The sequence below is a fragment of the Mchenga conophoros genome, linkage group LG18 (assembly GCF_057382185.1).
Source record: "Mchenga conophoros isolate Kocher_MC1m ecotype Shallow Benthic linkage group LG18, M_conophoros_male_GT1.1, whole genome shotgun sequence".
Classification (NCBI taxonomy): Eukaryota; Metazoa; Chordata; class Actinopteri; order Cichliformes; family Cichlidae; genus Mchenga; species Mchenga conophoros.
Genome location: NC_140543.1, coordinates 2,161,751 through 2,180,050, shown reverse-complemented (window position 1 = coordinate 2,180,050; position 18,300 = coordinate 2,161,751). Strand labels below are relative to the sequence as shown.

The following is an 18,300-nucleotide window of genomic DNA, read 5'->3' as shown; positions in this document are numbered from 1 at the left end:
GAGCTTTGATTTGACATTCAAATCACCAACGGGCCGCAGCCATGTTTTCTCCAGGAACATGAGCCTCCATCATGTGGACTCTGACACAGCCCCACCTCAGCTACTCTGCACAGACTTCCTGTTACATACAGGGCTTTAACCCGCCCACATCACACACTCATGTACACCTGACGACCCGAGCTGCAGGACAGGGATGCAATGATCGGGACCAAAGAACCAAAAGGTGATTAAAGTGCCGCGCTGCGACAGCCCGTTACCTTGCTGGCACGCTCGCTGCGTTAGGTTAACACTTGTTAGGAAGCTTTTATTGCACCATAACAGTAACACAGCATGTCGTTAACTGCCTGCTCCACTCCGTGTGCGAGGAGCTGCATCGCTGCGAGCCGAGAGCAGGGGAAGGACAGACGACATGAACACATAACAGAGAGGTTTTGGCTTTCCATCCATCCATTCGCTTCCGCTTGTCCTTTTCAGGGTCGCGGGGGGCGCTGGAGCCTATCCCAGCTGTCATAGGGCGAGAGGCAGGGTACACCCTGGACAGGTCGCCAGTCTGTCGCAGGGCTAACACACAGGGACAAACAACCATTCACACTCACATTCACACCTAGTGGCAATTTGGATTATCCAATTAACCTATCCCCACAAGCTGCATGTCTTTGGACGGTGGGAGGAAGCCGGAGTACCCGGAGAGAACCCACGCAAACACGGGGAGAACATGCAAACTCCACACAGAAAGACCCCGGCCTGATGGTGGAATTGAACTCAGGACCTTCTTGCTGTGAGGCAACAGTGCTAACCACCGTGCACCGTGCTGTTTTGGCTTTCCTCCAGAGCAAAACCCACAGAGCTGACATAAAAACTGTTTAGTGCTTATATGCACAGTCATCCCTTCAAAGACGTCTGAGGCAGAAACACCCAGCAGTTCTCATCACCTCAGTCCTGCTGACTGTCAGGATCTTACTAAAAGACACTCGAGCTTAAATTCAAATTCTGGGGCCTGAGAAATCAGAAATGTGTTCTCCTGAATAATCATCACAACGTTGTCATCATTGTTCACATCTTCGTCGTCATTTCTTTGTGCCGTTTGTGTTTGAAAGCGCTGTATAAAGAAAGTTTATGACTGCACCTGTTAAAGCTCAGAGCTGAACGTCTCTTTTCTTTCATGTCTGAATAAAATTCAGACCAGCAGCAGCTCGACTGATCCATCAGCTGAACACGTTCACCTCTGATGGTGATCGATAACTTATCGATAACTGATGCCAGGCTGCTGATCGGAGAAACTAACTTCTCCTCTCGGTCCGACTCCTCGCGGAGCCTGAAGCTGCAGCTCTGCAGGCAAACTTCAACCGAACACGCGCCCGAACGCAGCCGGCGGAGAGCGCTCCGGAGGCGGGCAGCAGACCGAGCTTCTCCCGGTGTCTGCCCGACCTCCGGAGGTCCGACCGGAGGGTTAGAGAGAGACACTCACCCGGAAAGTCCATCACAACCGCGATAACTCTAAAGTCATGTCCTCACTCAGTCCGGACGGTCTCACTCCGTCAGCAAACAGCAGCTCAGCGCACACTTCCCCCGCACCTTCACAATAAAGGTCCGAACCAGGAAACTGCGCTGTCAGCGAAGCGCTCGGCCTTCAGTATAAAACTGTGATAACATCATTTACAACCCACGGCTCTCTAACACAACGAGCCAGCATTTAAAGCAGCTTGTTGGCAGTTTTATTTTCGTGGCTCTCTCTTGCTATTTGTGTCCCGTTACACAACGAGCTCAACAAGTTAAATTCAAACCTCACAAAACAACAACAAAAGCTTCTCGGAGGCTTTTATGATGGAGACATAAATTAAAAAAGGTGATGTTTAGATGTTAAACCTGCTTAGAGAGCAGTTGGAGAGTGTTTGCAGACACTCGCCAACCCTCATGACCAGCAGTTACATCACATCCAGTGTGGTGGACAGCCCCTTTATAATCTGCCACGTCCAGCGGGAGGAAAAATTAACCGTTAGAGTGAAAAAAACAAACAAGTATCAGTGCATTCAGTTTAAATATCAGTGGCCGAGGACACGTCAAAGAACAGATAAATCTGAATGATGCAAATATAAATGGTGTTTTTCAGATTTGTAGTTTTGCTGCTGATGGACCGAACTGATCTGACTTGAATGATTTAAGTCTGTGTGAACACGACAGAGTCACATGTAGCCTGAGGGAGCACTTTTAATATCAGCAGCATTTGTTTTATTGAGGAATTTATGGACTGAATCCAGACTTGTGTCACAGACTTTTACTTTGAAGGTGAGTTTGGAGCAGGAGGTGGTGGTTTTATTGTGGTGGAGCAGACAGGTGGAGAGCAGACAGGAATGCAGCAGATCCAGAGATGAAGCGAGACGAGAGATCAGCCTGAAACAACAACGAGGAGCGAAGACAAAAACCCGTTTTGGAGACTTTTGCAGCAGCTGAACAGAGAGCGCGGCAAAGAGTGGCGAGAGCTTTAAAAACAGCCCCAAACAAAAGAGCCTGTGTGGGACCCACGCGGAGAGACAGGCACACTGAAAAGCACTCCGAGAGCTCAGGTTAAAGGTCTGGCTTCAAACACATGAAGGAGAACCGTGCCGTTAACTCAGTACGAAGACGTTTCACAATCATGTCTTTGTGCGTGTGTAATAAGACACGTGTAATAATGTATCTATAATATACAAGTACACGGGGAACAGGAAGTGCAATGGTTCCCGTACGGCCACTCTGAAAAAATTCCCGTGCATTTGTACTGAGACGGGACGGAGCAGAGGAGAAGGTGTCGCCGGACTTCCTGGGATTTCTGAAAATGTGTTGTGTGACTTCCAGCTCGTACTCCGGTTGGCTGAGAGAAGTGAAAATCTCAGAGCTGTGAAACGATTCAAAAGCAGCCCGACAGCGATCACGTGACCAGAGAGACGACCCTTCAGCAGTCATGTCTTTACTAACACTGATTGGTCGAATGGATCCAACCAATGTTGAGTGAGTCTGCCACACACAGTATGAAACTCATCATTCAGCCTCAGTCAGACGGTTAAACCATAAATCTGTACTACAGTAGTCCAGCTTACCTAAACCCAGTATTACTCCAGTTAAACCAGTGCTGCTTTTATTTGACAGCCTGGATTCCAGTCCCGTGACCCTCAAAACTGACCGACTGACCTTTAACTACAGACTCTCCTGCTGTGACCACCTGCAGCCTGACAGGAAGTCACCTGCACAGGTGAGCGAAGGCGTGACCTGAGGCCTGGGGCTACGTTCACAAACAGATCATCTGCTGCGATCAGGCCGCGGCCCAGGAAGAACCTCAGCTGGACGCTCCTGTGTCACAGCGAGGAAGAGGAGGAGGAGGAGGCTGCAGAGCTGAGACAGTTAATGAGCACGCAGTCAGCACTGTAATTAGACTGTACCGAAGACAGAGGACTACAATTATATCTCAGCTCTGTCACTGCTGCTCGGCCTTCAGTTTGCAAACAACAAGCAAAAAGAAGCATAGGAGGAAGAGGAGGAGGAGAATAAAACAGGGTTTAATTTCCTGATTTAGTATTTTGCTTCACGCCCTGGTTTTAAGTCTCAGAGAGCGTCGGGTGTTTCAAAACATCCAGTGAACTCAGAGAAAGGGTCAGAAATGTTTGATTCAAAAACGCTCTGGACACAGTCTGAACAGTAAAGACGAATCAGTTTGACTCCAGACTGAATTCAGCTAAAAACACAGAACAAATAAATCTAACAGCACTGGAACAGGATACAGACAAAGATCGCTCATCGTATTAATCCTGAACAGTCTACACCTGCGAATAAATCCACTTTAAATCCAGCATGAAATACAGGAAAATTCTAGTGTGAAACCAGTGACTCATCAAGCACAATTTCCAGTATTTCCAGTAGAACTTATTAAACTGCCTCAGACCTTTAAAATCAAACATTCAACCCAGTATTAAACCGCAGATTCAGTATTAACAGCCCACAGACACTGGTTTCATCCCCAGTAACAAACACATCATCCAGCCATAATCCAGCTTTAATCCAGATCTGCCAGTAACTACAACAAAATGGTTTTTGCAGATAAAACCAGTTGTAACCCAGAATTATAAACCCAGTTAAACCAGTATAAACTCAGGGTGAGTCTGCGCTGGACCATCAATAAAAACCAGGAAACTCCAGTGTTAAACCAACGATTGCCCAGTATAAATGTTGCCCAGTATAAATGTTGCCCAGTATTAGGGCTGCCACGATTTGTCGACTAGTCACGATTACGTTGACTATCAAAATCGTCGACGACTGATTTAATAGTCGACGCGTCGTTTGAAGCTTTGTAAGATCACAAAGACGCAGGAATAATAGCAGGATTTAAGAGTGTAATAACGGACTGAAACAGAAGATGGCAGCACTGCACGTACAAGGATTCCAGCTGCCGTTAAACCCCGAAGAAGAAGAAGTAGCTGTGTCCCAGAATTCATAGCGCGGCCCAGCTTAGTTTCCAACAATGGCGGTAGCTACTTAGTTTTAATATTACTCTTATTATTCTTTCTGGGTCACAAAATAAACGTTTAACATATTTTCAGGCGAGAATGTAGCTGTGTAAACCTCAAATATCTGCTCAGTTTATCAGGACACCACATATTTTCAAAAGCGCTCCGACGTTTTCGGAGACGTCTGTTACCCACTAGCTCGATAGCTAGGCGGGGGCTAGGCTAACTAGAGCCTGAGAACACCGGACTCCCGGCAAATTGTTTTCAAACCCACCGCCGTCTTTCACTACTCAGGTTAAATATATATGAGTCACTTAGATAACTTAAAAATGTTATTGTTTGGCTTTTTTTTAGTATTTTATTTGTTCCTGAGTAAATCGGTTTGGCTGAGATTAAAGTTATAGTTTTTACACAGCTGAATAAACATCAAGCAGACAGCTGATTATCAGAAGTGTGAGATGCTGGAGAATATACTCCGGTGTCCTGTTATATTTTAGATAGCAAGGAGTTTATTAAACTCCACCGAGACAATCTGCTAATTTCATTAAAATTGAATAAACTATCATCTTGTCTTTATTTTTAGTTAGCACCTTAAAAGCTTAAAGCTGTAAGCTAATGATAGTTATATAAGCTGTAGTTTTACGTCCAGTGGATGATGATCTGATTAGTCGACTAATCGCAAAAATAATCGGTGACTAGTCGACTATCAAAATAATCGTTTGTGGCAGCCCTACCCAGTATAAATGTTGCCCAGTATAAATGTTGCCCAGTATAAATGCTGTATTGACTGTAAACACAGGAACATTTTCAATGACATCAGTTTGAATGAAGCATTAAACCCAGAAAATTCCATCATTAGATCCTGTAAATTTCCAGTATGAAACCAGTATAAATCTGATATTGTACCCAAGCTAAAAACCAGTGTTACATTCCCACCAGTAGCCTGGTATTAAACCAGTTAAGCTTTTTTTCAAACAAGTATTTACACCAGTATCCACACACTCACTTGCCTGATTTAATACCAGAATAATCCCAGTAGAGATCCAGTTCATACTGGTTGTTAGGGGCCTGTTTTGTGGGGGCAGACCGGCCACATTAACATATAAATAACCTCCCCCCTGTGAGGGGCCGGTGGGTGGTGGGGGATTAAGGAGGTCATTGAATGAATGGGCTCCTGTGTGGCTGAATGACGGGTGAGGGTCAGCGTGGGGGTGAGCTTGGGGGGGGGGGCTTCTATCAGTCCTCTAGCTGATCAATAAACTCATCAATGCGGGTAACTCCGAGTCAAAGCTTTTTAAACTGTCGGCGTGTTGTTTCCCGACAGCCTCGCGGACCCCTGCAGCTCTGGGTGGGAATCCCCTCAGCCCGGGCGTCGGGGGCAGCGGGGGTCACCCGCGTTCCTTCAGACGGACGGACACTGGACGCTTTGTCCTCAGGCATTCCTCGGTCAGAGGCGACGTTCCCACACAGAGCCGCAAAATTACAGGCTGCACCCGAACGCCTCATTACAGCAGACAAACATCCACCTGAGAGACACAGCGCGCCGACACGTCACAGGAGCCAGAGCTGCAATCACAGGTTACACACAAACCTCCCAAACTGCACACAAAAACTCTCACGCCTCAGACAGCTGTGAACATCTGGCAGCTGAAACATCCACCAGCAGAAATTCACCAGAAATGCTCCACGACTGGTTTCTAACTTCAAACTTGTGTAGGAGACATCATGAAAATATTCGCTTTTTCTTTTAGATGCAAACAAAGTGAATAAAATCAAGACTTTTTTATATTTTACACTTTTAAATCTTATATTTAAAATATATATGAATCCTTAATTTAGTAGAAAAATCTTTAATACAATGATTGTTATGATGCCGACAAACGTCATGAAAACAGGATCACTAAAAATCAAATAACCAGTATGAAACCAAGGATAGAACCGAGTTTATGGGTAAAACCAGTTTCAAACCCACATAAATCCCAGACTGACACCATCAGGGCCCAGCTTCATACAAACCACCACAACAACCAGTATGAATCCAGCTTCTAAGCAAATATCGTCCCAGTAGTCTCCAGTATAAATATATTTCTCCAGTCTAGTTAACCCAGTATAACGTCACAGTTAAACCAATATAGGATTAGTGTTTAACCCAGTATTAAAGTCAAACCACAGGTCGCCGTGACGCCGAAAACGCCAACAAGCACAAAAGCTCGACGCTAAAATAATTTTTATCTGTTTTATAGTTTTTAATCACACACACACGTGCACGCACACACACACACACACGCGCACACACGTGCACGCGCACACACACACGTGCGCACACACACACACGTGCACGCACACACACACACGCACACACACGCGCGCACACAGAGCTCTGAAGAGTCCAGGATGAAGCTTCCGCTTCATGTGACGTCACATGACGCAGGTTTCTGTCTGTGATCACATGACCGTGAACATCGTCACAGAGATACTCAAACCCTCCTCATCACAGCCGTTCTTTTGTTTTCACTCTAATCCTCCTGATGACAGCAGGGTTTGGCCTCACACACACACACACACACACACACACACACACACACACACATACACACACACACACCTGGTATTACATAACCAGCTCTGATCTTACCGAGCATGGCGGTGGCGCCCTCTGCCTGGAACTCCGGGAACTGTCCCTCTGAGGGGACGCTGACCGTCCTGCGGAGGCTGCGAGCCTTCGCAGAGTCTGTGGGGCTCTCCTGAGCGTCACCTGCAACCTGAGGGGGAGGAAGAGGAGGAGAGGGAAGTCAGAGAGTGTGTCGTGGAGAGGTCACGACCTGTGGGAGCTGCTCAGTTTTACCTCATCATCCTTGTTGAGCAGGATGAGCTGGGTGTCGGTCAGGATGCAGAACTTCCTGTCCCAGGAGCCGCTGTTGGTGTACGGGCTCTGACCGCAGGAGAATCGGTGAGCCGGAGGACCTTTAACATCTGGAAACAGAAGTAGCTCAAATCAGAGGAAGATTTCTGCCAGTCAGGCGCGACAGACGCAGGACAGACGACTTTATTACGATTAGTGGCGTCAAACACATCAGAAAGATGGAGAGATAACATGAGAATAATTTGAGCAAAGAATTGTTCCCGTTCTACTTTCCTCACGTAAAACAAAGAAAGGCCTCCAGTCGTTTCATAGAATTTAAATAACAATTTAAAAAAAAACCCATTAAGATAACTGTTTTTATTGGCAAAAATAATTATTTTAAATATCTATATAGATCTCTCTCTCTCCATATATATCTCTGTTTCAGTTTAATATTTTTTATATTAAAATTCCAGAGTTGAAACACTAAATTCTTTATTAATCCAGAAATAATCCAGCATTCAAATCTATATTAATCTCAGTCAAATCCACTGAAAGTCTAATATCAGCACAGAAGGTCTGAAGCTGTCCCCACAACCCGGATAAGAGGTAGAAAACGATGGATGGGTGGATAAATGTGCAGGTTGCAGTCAGACTGAAGCCTGCAGAGCTCTGACTGCTCCTGCAGGGGGCGCTGTGGATCTAAACTTCCCAGCCTGCTCTCAGCTCCAGCAGAGGAGAGGAGGAAGAAGGGCAAATAAAAACGAAAGTGATGTGAGGCATCAGCTGACTCAGCAGAGGTCAGAGGTCACGTCACTGTGTATTAAAGGGGAAGTCTTCACACTCCAGCTGCTCAGCTCTGATTTCTCACTTTTACTTTCAGCCAATCAGCTGTTGGTTTGTTGTTAAATTATTAATAAGAAGAAAAAAAGTTCCCACGATGATGTAAGCATCACGAACACAGCTCTGCGCTGCAGGCTGACGGGCTCGTTCACTGAAGCAGTCGTTATTATGTTACTGTTGTTACATGAAGATTGTGCTCATGTGCTGACGCAGGTTCATCACAGCCTGAGAAACTTTCTTCTAGGGAAACAGATTTCACAACCTGACACAATCAACCTCATCAACCTTCAGACGGGACTGAAAGATGCATTTTTCTGTGGAGGGTAAAAGCAGAGCAGAGGGGTGTGTGTGTGTGTGTGTGTGTGTGTGTGTGTGTGTGTGTGTGAAGAGGTGGACAACGCTGTGTGTGCCGGCGTCTGTTCGAGTAAACAGACAGTGCTGTCACTGCGCCTAATTGTGCTGGGATCATTCAGTGTTTGTGTGGCTCTGCAAGCAAACACACACACACACACACACACACACACACACACACACACACACACACACACACACACACACACACACACACACACAGAGTATCCAGGCTGTGGCTTTGTTCTGTTTAATTCACTTGTTCGTGTTTATTGTTTTTGTAAATATTTAATATTTTTAACAGCTCGAGATGTTCCACATTTTTTATAGTTTCTTCCCTTTCAGGTTAAATTTACAGCTGCAGAGAAAAGGGAAGACAAGCAGACGTTATCAACTTCCACATTCTTCAAAACTCAGCATGGTGGAAATAAAAAGCAGAAATCTACAGTCTGGCTCTTAGCGTCACCTCTTTAAGTCCTTCACCGTCTAAAGATTAGGATCAAGTTTCCTAGAATCTGCTTTCAGCTCTGCTCCTCCTCATATTCCATCAGGTATACCACAAGGTTCAAGTTTAGGCCCCCTGCTGTTTTTAATTAATGACTTTACTTGAAGATACATCATTAAATAAACGTCCTCTTGTAACTAAACAACCTAAATTAGCTTAAAACTAATTAAAAAAAGAACTAAACCCAAAGTTTGTCTGTTATTTACACTCACACACTGCAAATACACAAAAAGTTCATTAAGGATTTTATTTCGTAGGATAATTATCAACATAATTAAGAATAAACCAAACGAATGTGTTATTTGGGTCGATTTATCTGGAACTGTGAAACCAGACCGGTCTTCATCTGTGAATCTGTAACTTTATTAACACAAAAGCTCCATCACAATCTTGCAAACACACTCGGGTCACTCTGAGGTGGAGGTCTGTGGAGGTACCCTGCACCACCTTTGTGTCTGGGCTCCGAGCAGAAGGTGGAGAACACCGAGGATGCCGTGCTGCTGCAGAAAGCAGCTGAGCAGCTACATTTTCAGCAGACTATTTCTGGCTGCATACTAAATCACCCACGTCACGCTCGGGCCTCCAAAGCCCCCGAGACGGCGAGGGGACGCACACCTGCTTCTGCTCAGAGCCGCCGAGCGAGAGAGCGGCGAGCACGAACAGAAGGATAATTGGATGTTTCTGTCTCGTCCTGTCCACGAGGGACTCCAGCTCGGATAATTAGCTGATCTCAGGTCTGCTGCCACTGATGAGACATGTGGACGCCTCAGAGGGCCGAACAAAGACAGGAAGCAGAGATGGGACGCCGCCGCACGCCGGCCTTACATAACAACACGAACCTGCCTGAACCGCCACGGAGATGCTCGGCCAGGAGAGGAGGAGGAGGAGGAGAGAGACAAAGCTCGTCTGCTTTAAACCCCACACAGCTCCACACAGCTCCACCCATCAGAGACCAGCGGAGCTTCAGATGTTTGTTTTCGTGCTTCTTGCAGGGAAATCACTCCTCCCCAGTTTCTATCTGACATGCTCCACATATATTCACAATTCTCTCACAACTGATTGTTATTATTAACTTTTAATCATGAGGCTCGTTAAATTTGAAGAAGTAACTTCAACTTCAAGGGCTAAAAAAGTGAAACTCCAAAAGCTGCACCTGCTCTGAGGTGTACAAGCGAGTCATGCCTCAGAGGCTCCGACGTTAAAACATCCAACTTTACAGCTTTGAACATGTTCGGTGTTCGGCTACAAAAAGCTTTTTGTGTCATCAGCTGTGCGTGGGGCAGAGTCATCACTGTACACGTTTTCATATCGCCATATCTGCTGAGATTAGCAGCTAACCGCCGCCATAACTCATCTGGCAGGATTCCAGGAAACGAGAACCTGAAGCTGCTCGTGTGACGAAGACTGAAAGCAGCCGGAGACATCGGACTTCTGCACTCCGTCACGAGTGGAGACGACTTATTCGGTCTCCGTCTGTGAAACTGCGCTGCGGTCTTTGTGAGGTGGCGGTCCACAGGAAGTCCCCCCCCTCTGTTGCCGCCTGCCTCCCTGCCTGCGTGATGGATTAAGCTTCTATATTTGCCGAGCGGCTGGATGATCCAGGCCCGGTGAAAAGGTCAGAACCGGCCGGCGGGATGACGAGCTCACCAGAGAGTGAAAACGATTTGTCTGCTGCTACCGGACACGCCGCAATCTGCAGAGCGTTAATCAGCTGATGAGCCAAACAGGCCGCGTGATGGTCTGATGAACTCTTCTTATAAAGCGATTCGATGTCGGCGGCGAGGCGCGTCCGACTGCGAAGTGAGATGTTGGATCTCCGTCATCCATGCGCTCCACTCACACACAAAGCGGACGCGTGTCGGGCTGAACTGCTCTGTGCACTTTGGGTCATGGATTCCAGCTTTTTATGGCCAACGTCTGAGCCGAACATGAGCTTCTTCACCTCTGAGTCACAGCTGAGGCCAGGATACACCTGTCCCACTCCAGCTGCAGACACACTGACACGACGACTCATTTATTTGCAGATAAAAGTCTTCTGATGCTCATCACAGAAATATCAGAAACTGAAACATAAAAAACTCGACCTGGGTTCACACAGCAGGTGGACACGCTCCAAAACTCACGGTCTAAAACACCGAACAGGTCTCCCCTCACCGCTCACAGACGTTCATTCCCACTGTGTTCAAATCACTCGTATCAACTGCTCACGTGCCCATGAGCACAGCACCTGCAGTGGTCACAACGAGGCAAGAGCAAAATAAACTTTGTGTTTGTGTGTGAGAGTGTGTATTCGTATCTTTGTGGGGACCAAAATCCACGTCCCCACAAATTTAGAGACATTTTTGAGACACAAAATGTGGTTTGAGTAACAGGTTACAGTTGTTATGGTCAGAGAAAGTATGTCAATCAGATGTCCCCACAAGATAGGACATCCCAACGTGTGTGTGTGTGTGTGTGTGTGTGTGTGTGTGTGTGTGTGTGTGTGTGTGTGTGTGTGTGGGGACAGGTGGTGGACTCTCAGACATTCCCAGTGGAGGTTTGGCCGGAGTCAGGTTTCTCCACACACACACACCCTGGGCGTGCCCGTGACGCTCTCAGTGTGTTTGTGTTTACATGAGTATATCTGGACTTGCTCTAATTGTTTTTTCACACGGTTATTTTCGTGCTGCCGACTGACGGAGGCTGAAACTCCACCTGCCAGAAACCCGACCCCGCAAACCGAACACCTGCACGCCGCCCAAAAATGCGGACCAATGAAAAGTTAGACAGGTGAAGTTAGCGCGTCACAAAAACATACATGTGTGACTAAAACCAGTTTCTCCCCAAATCGTTCAAAAACAGATCAACGAAAGTCTCAAAGTCAAACTCAGGGAATAAGAATCCTGCTGTGTTGTTCCCAAAGTCGTGTCTAACACCTGCCGGGACACCACAGCTCCCACACACACACACACACACACACACACACACACACACACACACACACACACACACACACAGGCCGCTTTGTCTGTCAACCTGTAGCAGCAGGCAGGCCCAGTTGCTATAGCAGCCGGTAAACACGGACGCTTTCCTCCAATCACACTGCGGTGACATCACACTGCTGCTTTATCAAGATGGGACGGTCCAACAGGAAGTCGGGAGGTGAAACCAAAAAGAGAACAGAGAGGGGTGTGTCACCGAGACTGACCCAGGCTGCAGATAACGCACACAGATCAATACCAGCACACACTTCCTGTTCTGATCAGACGTGGAGGTCAGAGGTGAAAGGCTGCACTTTGACACCTAAAGGTTCAACTCCTCCTCAGATGTTGCACAAACTTAATTCAACTGTTTCCTGACTTAAATAAAGGTAATCGAATATATCACTTAACGAAGACACGGAACTCTTCAGATTACAAATGTTCTGAGAGACCTGTGCTTGCCCCGATGTTGATGTGACACACATATAATCAACTCTGTGCAGCTTTGCCGCAGTTCTGGAAAACGTGATTATGGAGGGAGAACATGCGTCCTCCTTACATCAGGGAAGCAGCACAAACCAGTGATGGAGAAGTAAACAAGAGAATATTTGTTATATTTGCATGATGATAAAATATTTGCTGCTCCAGCAGCTGTTCAGGCTTGATGGGAAGATTTGTTGGACATGCAGTCAGAGGGGTTTACCCTGTGCAGACCTGAGCTCCCCCCGTGTGGCGCCTCCTTCAGCAGCAGCACTCTGTGTGGCGTTATCAGCCTCTCGCATCACTGTGGAGGGAGTTGGCCCACTCTTCGTTACAGCGCTGATTCAGTTCATTGAGGTTTGCAGGTATTTGTTTATGCACAGCTCTCTGAAGCTTCACAGCATTAAAGTCAGGCCGAGGTCTGATTGCAGCAGCTTGGATCAGATCATTGTTCATGGTCCACTCAGAAAAACAAACCATCATCCCTCCACCACTGTGCTTAGAGTTGGTCTGAGGTCTTTGACATGCTGGTTTTGTGTGTTATGGACGAACGTCTGCACTTTGGTCTCATCTGTCACGTTTGCTGAAGCCGTGTGGTTCGATCAGCTTTGCAAAGCTAAGCTGTGAAGATTGTATCCCACCAGAAGGCTCCAGGGCTGCACACTGACAAATGCTCTGCTCTTATAGCAGAGATCAGTCAATGTGTTTGATCACGAGCACCTGGCTGACCCTCCTAAGTCCTAACAGTGAGGGTGGAGTTTTTCACGGGAGTGCAGAGATCCTGGTGAAAACTGATCACGTGATCAGATAAGACGAGGAAAGCAAAGCAGAAAATTCACAGGAATAAGAGCAGAATTTATTTTTGGCGTGCTGATGGGAGAGAGGAGATTAAACGTGTCGCTGGAAGTCGATAAAATAAAAATGAAGATAATTCATTTAATAAGGCACGGCCAGCTCCTCCCCTTCCTGAGGAATCGCTCCAGCAGATGGAGCCGTGCGTTTGATTCGGCACACATTTTACTCCAGAAGCTCCCATTTATCCGAGCTTGGGATCGGCACATGGAGGACACCGACCTGTGACCAGTGAGGTTGAACCATGCGGTCAACTAGCTGTGCACACCCCAACATGACCAACACATCAAGCATAACCGCCGCAGTCGTCTTCTGACAGAAGACCATAACGACTCTGAGCCGAGCGACAGCCGATCCAAACACGGCATCGCAGTATCTCTCATTAGCCAACCTGCAGATAGCAGCGTTTGTCTGCTTGTGACGCACAGTTGGAAACCGTGCTTTGGTATTTCTCTGCAGGCAGCTGTTCAGCCGTTAAACCCAGAGGAGCCATCGGCAGCTCTGAGGTGTTAAACAGGCTGCAGGGGAGCTTTTGTCCGAGGGAGGAAATTACAGCAATTAGCAGCCTGGACAGAGAAACAGTGTTTTTATAAAGCTGCCCTCCGTCCAGGCGGGAGGAGGAAAAAACCGTCGAGGTTGTGGACGTCTGCGGGGAGACGTTAAAGCTGCAAGTGTGAGAAATAAACGTGTTTTCATGATCGATGAGGGGACAAACTGAAGTATCTTTGAAAAGTTTCCAAAACTCGGATTTATGTAAATATATCATGACACCTCCTGGACACTAGGTGGCGATGGTGTTTCCACACCTAACCAATCACAGACAGAGCTGGAGCTAATAAATGTCAATATAAACAAGGTGACAAATTTAAACTCTGGCCTGATGGTGGCGCTATGAGTTGAGGATCAGTACTTTCACGTGTCTAAACCTTCCTGATTTAACAACTTCCCTTCGTGTACATGGACGTTGTGTAAAATTAAAGGTTCACTTTATAGTTTATGGCTGTAAGAGCTGCCGTGAGACTGACGTAATAAAACAAAGGGCTGTTAGAAATATCAGTGCGCTCATTTTGGGGAATTTACTGCAGGATCTGTACACTAACACTTCCAGGGACGGGACATGAAGCCGCTGCGCTGTGTTGTGAGTTCAAGCTGTAAAAATGTGCCGGATGAGCCGAAGCTCGCTCTGCTGCAGGTCCTCCTGATGTCAGCGCTGCTCTCTGGAGAGGACGCAGACAGCACTCAGCTCAGCAGCACAGAAACGTCAACACGAGTCTGCTAACAGCTCCTCACGCCGCGTACAGGGACGGTCTGGAGGTCATTTTTATGACATTTTACTTCAGCAGAAACTGAACTGTGCTGCAGCTCCTCGCTGCATTTAAACCTGCAAAAACAGCCGCGCGAGAGCAGCGAGCACAGCCCAAACAGGCCGCCCGAGGCCCACCAACCAGCCACATCGCTGGCTGAAAACACTGATCGCCTGGTTAAAGTGAAGCTTTCTGCTGGGAAACTTTGGGTCCAGTTATTCGTGTGGATGCCACCTAAACACACGTACCAACCCCCAACCTCCCCCACCCACTCCGAGGGACACGGTGAAGTTCCGCTCTGCTGATCGGGGAAAGCTGCAGTTTTCCTGCTCAATCATGTCGAGTTCATTTTATTTTATTGGTTTGTGGAAAATGAATCAGCTAAATCTGATTCTCTCACATCTCATTATGTGTGAAGCTCCAGCCTGCTGGCCCCTCACACTGTTCCTGCTGCTGCTCTGATAATGAATAAATAGTCTGAGTCTCCAATCAATCATTAATCGATGGTTTTTTGTTATCGCTTGTACTCGACGCGTCCTGGCAGCAGCGACGGCGGCTCTTTGATGCTCAGCCTGAAGTGAAGGCGGCTGGTTTAATATTTAAACGTGCTGACTTCAGCTGTACTCTGCTGCATTTGCATCTGCAAAGCAGATTCTCTCTCTCTGCTGTCAATCATGGCGGCAGCCTGCACAGAGGGGGGCGGTCTGAAGGGGTCAAAGGTGAGCGGCAATGTCGCTTCCCATCACCCGAGGGAGCAGCAGAGGAGCTCCCGAAGGACTGAAGGAGGTTTGCTGTGTTCACACAGGCGCCGCAGCACACGTGGAAACGTCCGGTACGACGGCTTTGTTTAACCCACCGGTTCTTGTGATGTCACGAGATGCCGATGAGCGCAGCTGTCACATGTCCTGTGGGAGGGGTGGAAAGTATCCTGACCTCATTCAACTGTGCGGTGTCCACGTAAGAGCCGCAAGATTAGCTGGATTTTGATTTCAGTCGCAATTTTAGTTTCCAGCAGAAAACAAATTATTAAAAATAAAAAAATCACTTTTCACCGCAAAGCTTTTGTTAATTTCCCGTGTTATAAATCAAGCGCACCCTCTGACACCTCCGTAAACACTCAAACTCAGTCGCTGGTCAGTTCAGCTCACAGCTAACGTTTCAGTAAAGTGTCAAATACTCGATCTGATGAAGAAAAGCCCGGGCACGAGTCCATCACGGGTATCGGCCTCGCAAACGAGTGAACAGCAGATCAGAGATCGATAACCCTCAAAGGAGGTCCTGCAGACCTCGACAGGAAGAGGACTGCTCACAGTACGAGACACAGATGTGAGAACAGAAAAGAATAATCCATCAATATTTTCCAGTCTCTGATCCTAAAAATCACATTTGCTTTGATATTGGATGGCTGCTAACTTTCTGCTTCTTAATTCAGATCAAACTGAGGTTATTGTACTCGGCCCTGAAAAGCTTAGAAATATGGTATCTAAGCAGATTCTTACTCTGGATGGCATTACCTTGGCCTCCAGTAACACTGTGAGGAACCTTGGAGTCATTTTTGACCAGGACATGTCCTTCAACGCACATATTAAACAAATATGTAAGACTGCTTTCTTCCATTTGTGCAACATCTCTAAAGTTAGAAATATCCTGTCTCAGAGTGACGCTGAAAAACTAGTTCATGCATTTATTACTTCCAGGCTGGACGACTGTAATTCATTATTATCAGGATGTCCTAAAAACTCCCTGAAAAGCCTTCAGCTGATCCAAAATGCTGCAACAAGAGTCCTGACAGGGACTAGAAAGAGAGCAGATTTCTCCTGTTTTGGCTTCCTGTTAAATCCAGAATTCAAAATCCTGCTCCTCACATACAAGGTCTTAAATAATCAGGCCCCATCTTATCTCAATGACCTTGTAGTACCATATCACCCTATCAGAGCACTTCGCTCTCGCTCTGCAGGCCTACTTGTTGTTCCTAGAGTATTTAAAAGTAGAATGGGAGGCAGAGCCTTCAGTTTTCAGGCCCCTCTTCTGTGGAACCAGCTTCCAGTTTGGATTCAGGAGACAGACACTATCTCTACTTTAAGATTAGGCTTCAAACTTTCCTTTTTGCTAAAGCATATAGTTAGGGCTGGACCAGGTGACCCTGAATCCTCCCTTAGTTATGCTGCAATAGACGTAGGCTGCCAGGGATTCCCATGATGCATTGAGTTTTTCCTTTCCAGTCACCTTTCTCACTCACTATGTATTAACAGACCTCTCTGCATTGAATCATATCTGTTATTAACCTCTGTCTCTCTTCCACAGCATGTCTTTATCCTGTCTTCCTTCTCTCACCCCAACCAATCACAGCAGATGGCCCCGCCCCTCCCTGAGCCTGGTTCTGCTGGAGGTTTCTTCCTGTTAAAAGAGAGTTTTTCCTTCCCACTGTCGCCAAAGTACTTGCTCATAGGGGGTCATATGATTGTTGGGCTTTTCTCTGTATCTACTGTACAATATAAAGCGCCTTGAGGTGACTGTTGTTGTGATTTGGCGCTATATAAATAAAATTGAATTGAATATTCAGCAGTCTGGTTAAAAAAAAAAACTTTCCCCTTAAAAAGGGTTTATCCTGCCAAACGCCTGTGGACCCGGAGCAGGACGGCGCCGTCACACAGTCCAGTCTGGAGGGTTCTGGCTGCAACACAAAACAACCTGTTTTCAGACGCATTCATGTGGGAGCCTCCACGTTCCCACCGCCGCTATTCGGAGCACCGAAAGGTTAATGAGCTCAGGGCTGCTTTTGTTACCCAGAAGCTTTTATTGTGGAGGGCCAATTTACATACAAAAGGAAGACACACACACACACACACACACACACACACACACACACACACACACACACACACACACACACACACACACACGTGTTGTTCTGTCAGTGTGAGGACCTTCGCTTACATAACGCATCAGTTGGACCTTCAGTTTAGCTTTAAGGATGGAAGTGCTGTCTGAACTTCCTGTCCACACAGGGTCACATGATCACAAACCTCCTCCCTGAACCTGACCAGCGTTGACTCTGCCTCATCACACTTTTCTGTATCTGTGCCTTGATGTACTGGTTATGTTAGATAACGTCTGGTAAGAGACTGAGCTGAGAGACTGATAAAGAGTCTGTGGCGCTACAGTCTGTGCTCACGTGCACGAGGTCCAAACACCAAACAGTGTTAGGCATAAAAACACTGGGTTAGGGTTGAAAAACGGAGAGTTAGGTGAGGCAGACCCAATAAGACTGCTTCATTTAATCTCTGGGAATGAGGACGAGCTGAGCTGGCTCTGAAGCCAGCCACACACGCACACACACCTCATTGAGTATGCAGGAGCTGTCCTGGCCTCAAACACACACACAGGGTTTCTGTAGGATGCCGTGAGCCAGAACACCACCACACATATCCTGCCTCAGCCACACACACACACACACACACACACAGAGAAAAGAGCCTGATTCACCCTCCCAGTTCTCACACTCAGTTTCCATGTGAAAATGAACAGCTACTGCTAAGTGGGGTCTAATTAACCCAACTCTGTGTGTGTGTGTGTGTGTGTGTGTGTGTGTGTGTGTGTGTGTGTGTTTGTGTTTACAGAAGTGAGAGCTCTGTGGTTTTGATTACCCAGCATGCTCTGGGCATGCTGGAAACTTTCACACTGT

The 18,300-nt window shown here is 46.9% G+C and overlaps 1 protein-coding gene across 5 annotated transcripts in view; it reads right to left on the bottom strand.

Annotated features, from left to right (window-relative positions):
- Window positions 1-18,300, bottom strand: part of rasal2 (RAS protein activator like 2) — a 63,411-nt gene that overhangs the window by 28,509 nt on the left and 16,602 nt on the right. For 4 of the 5 annotated variants that reach the window (XM_085254124.1, XM_085254121.1, XM_085254120.1 and 1 more), the window contains exons 2-3: window positions 7,324-7,451; window positions 7,114-7,240 (exon numbers count right to left, since the gene is read on the bottom strand). In XM_085254124.1, the coding sequence (XP_085110250.1) occupies window positions 7,114-7,240; window positions 7,324-7,451 (255 nt within the window). Of the gene's footprint in view, window positions 1-1,468; window positions 1,579-7,113; window positions 7,241-7,323; window positions 7,452-18,300 lie in introns of those variants that run through there. The other variant, XM_085254126.1, reaches the window with a different exon arrangement.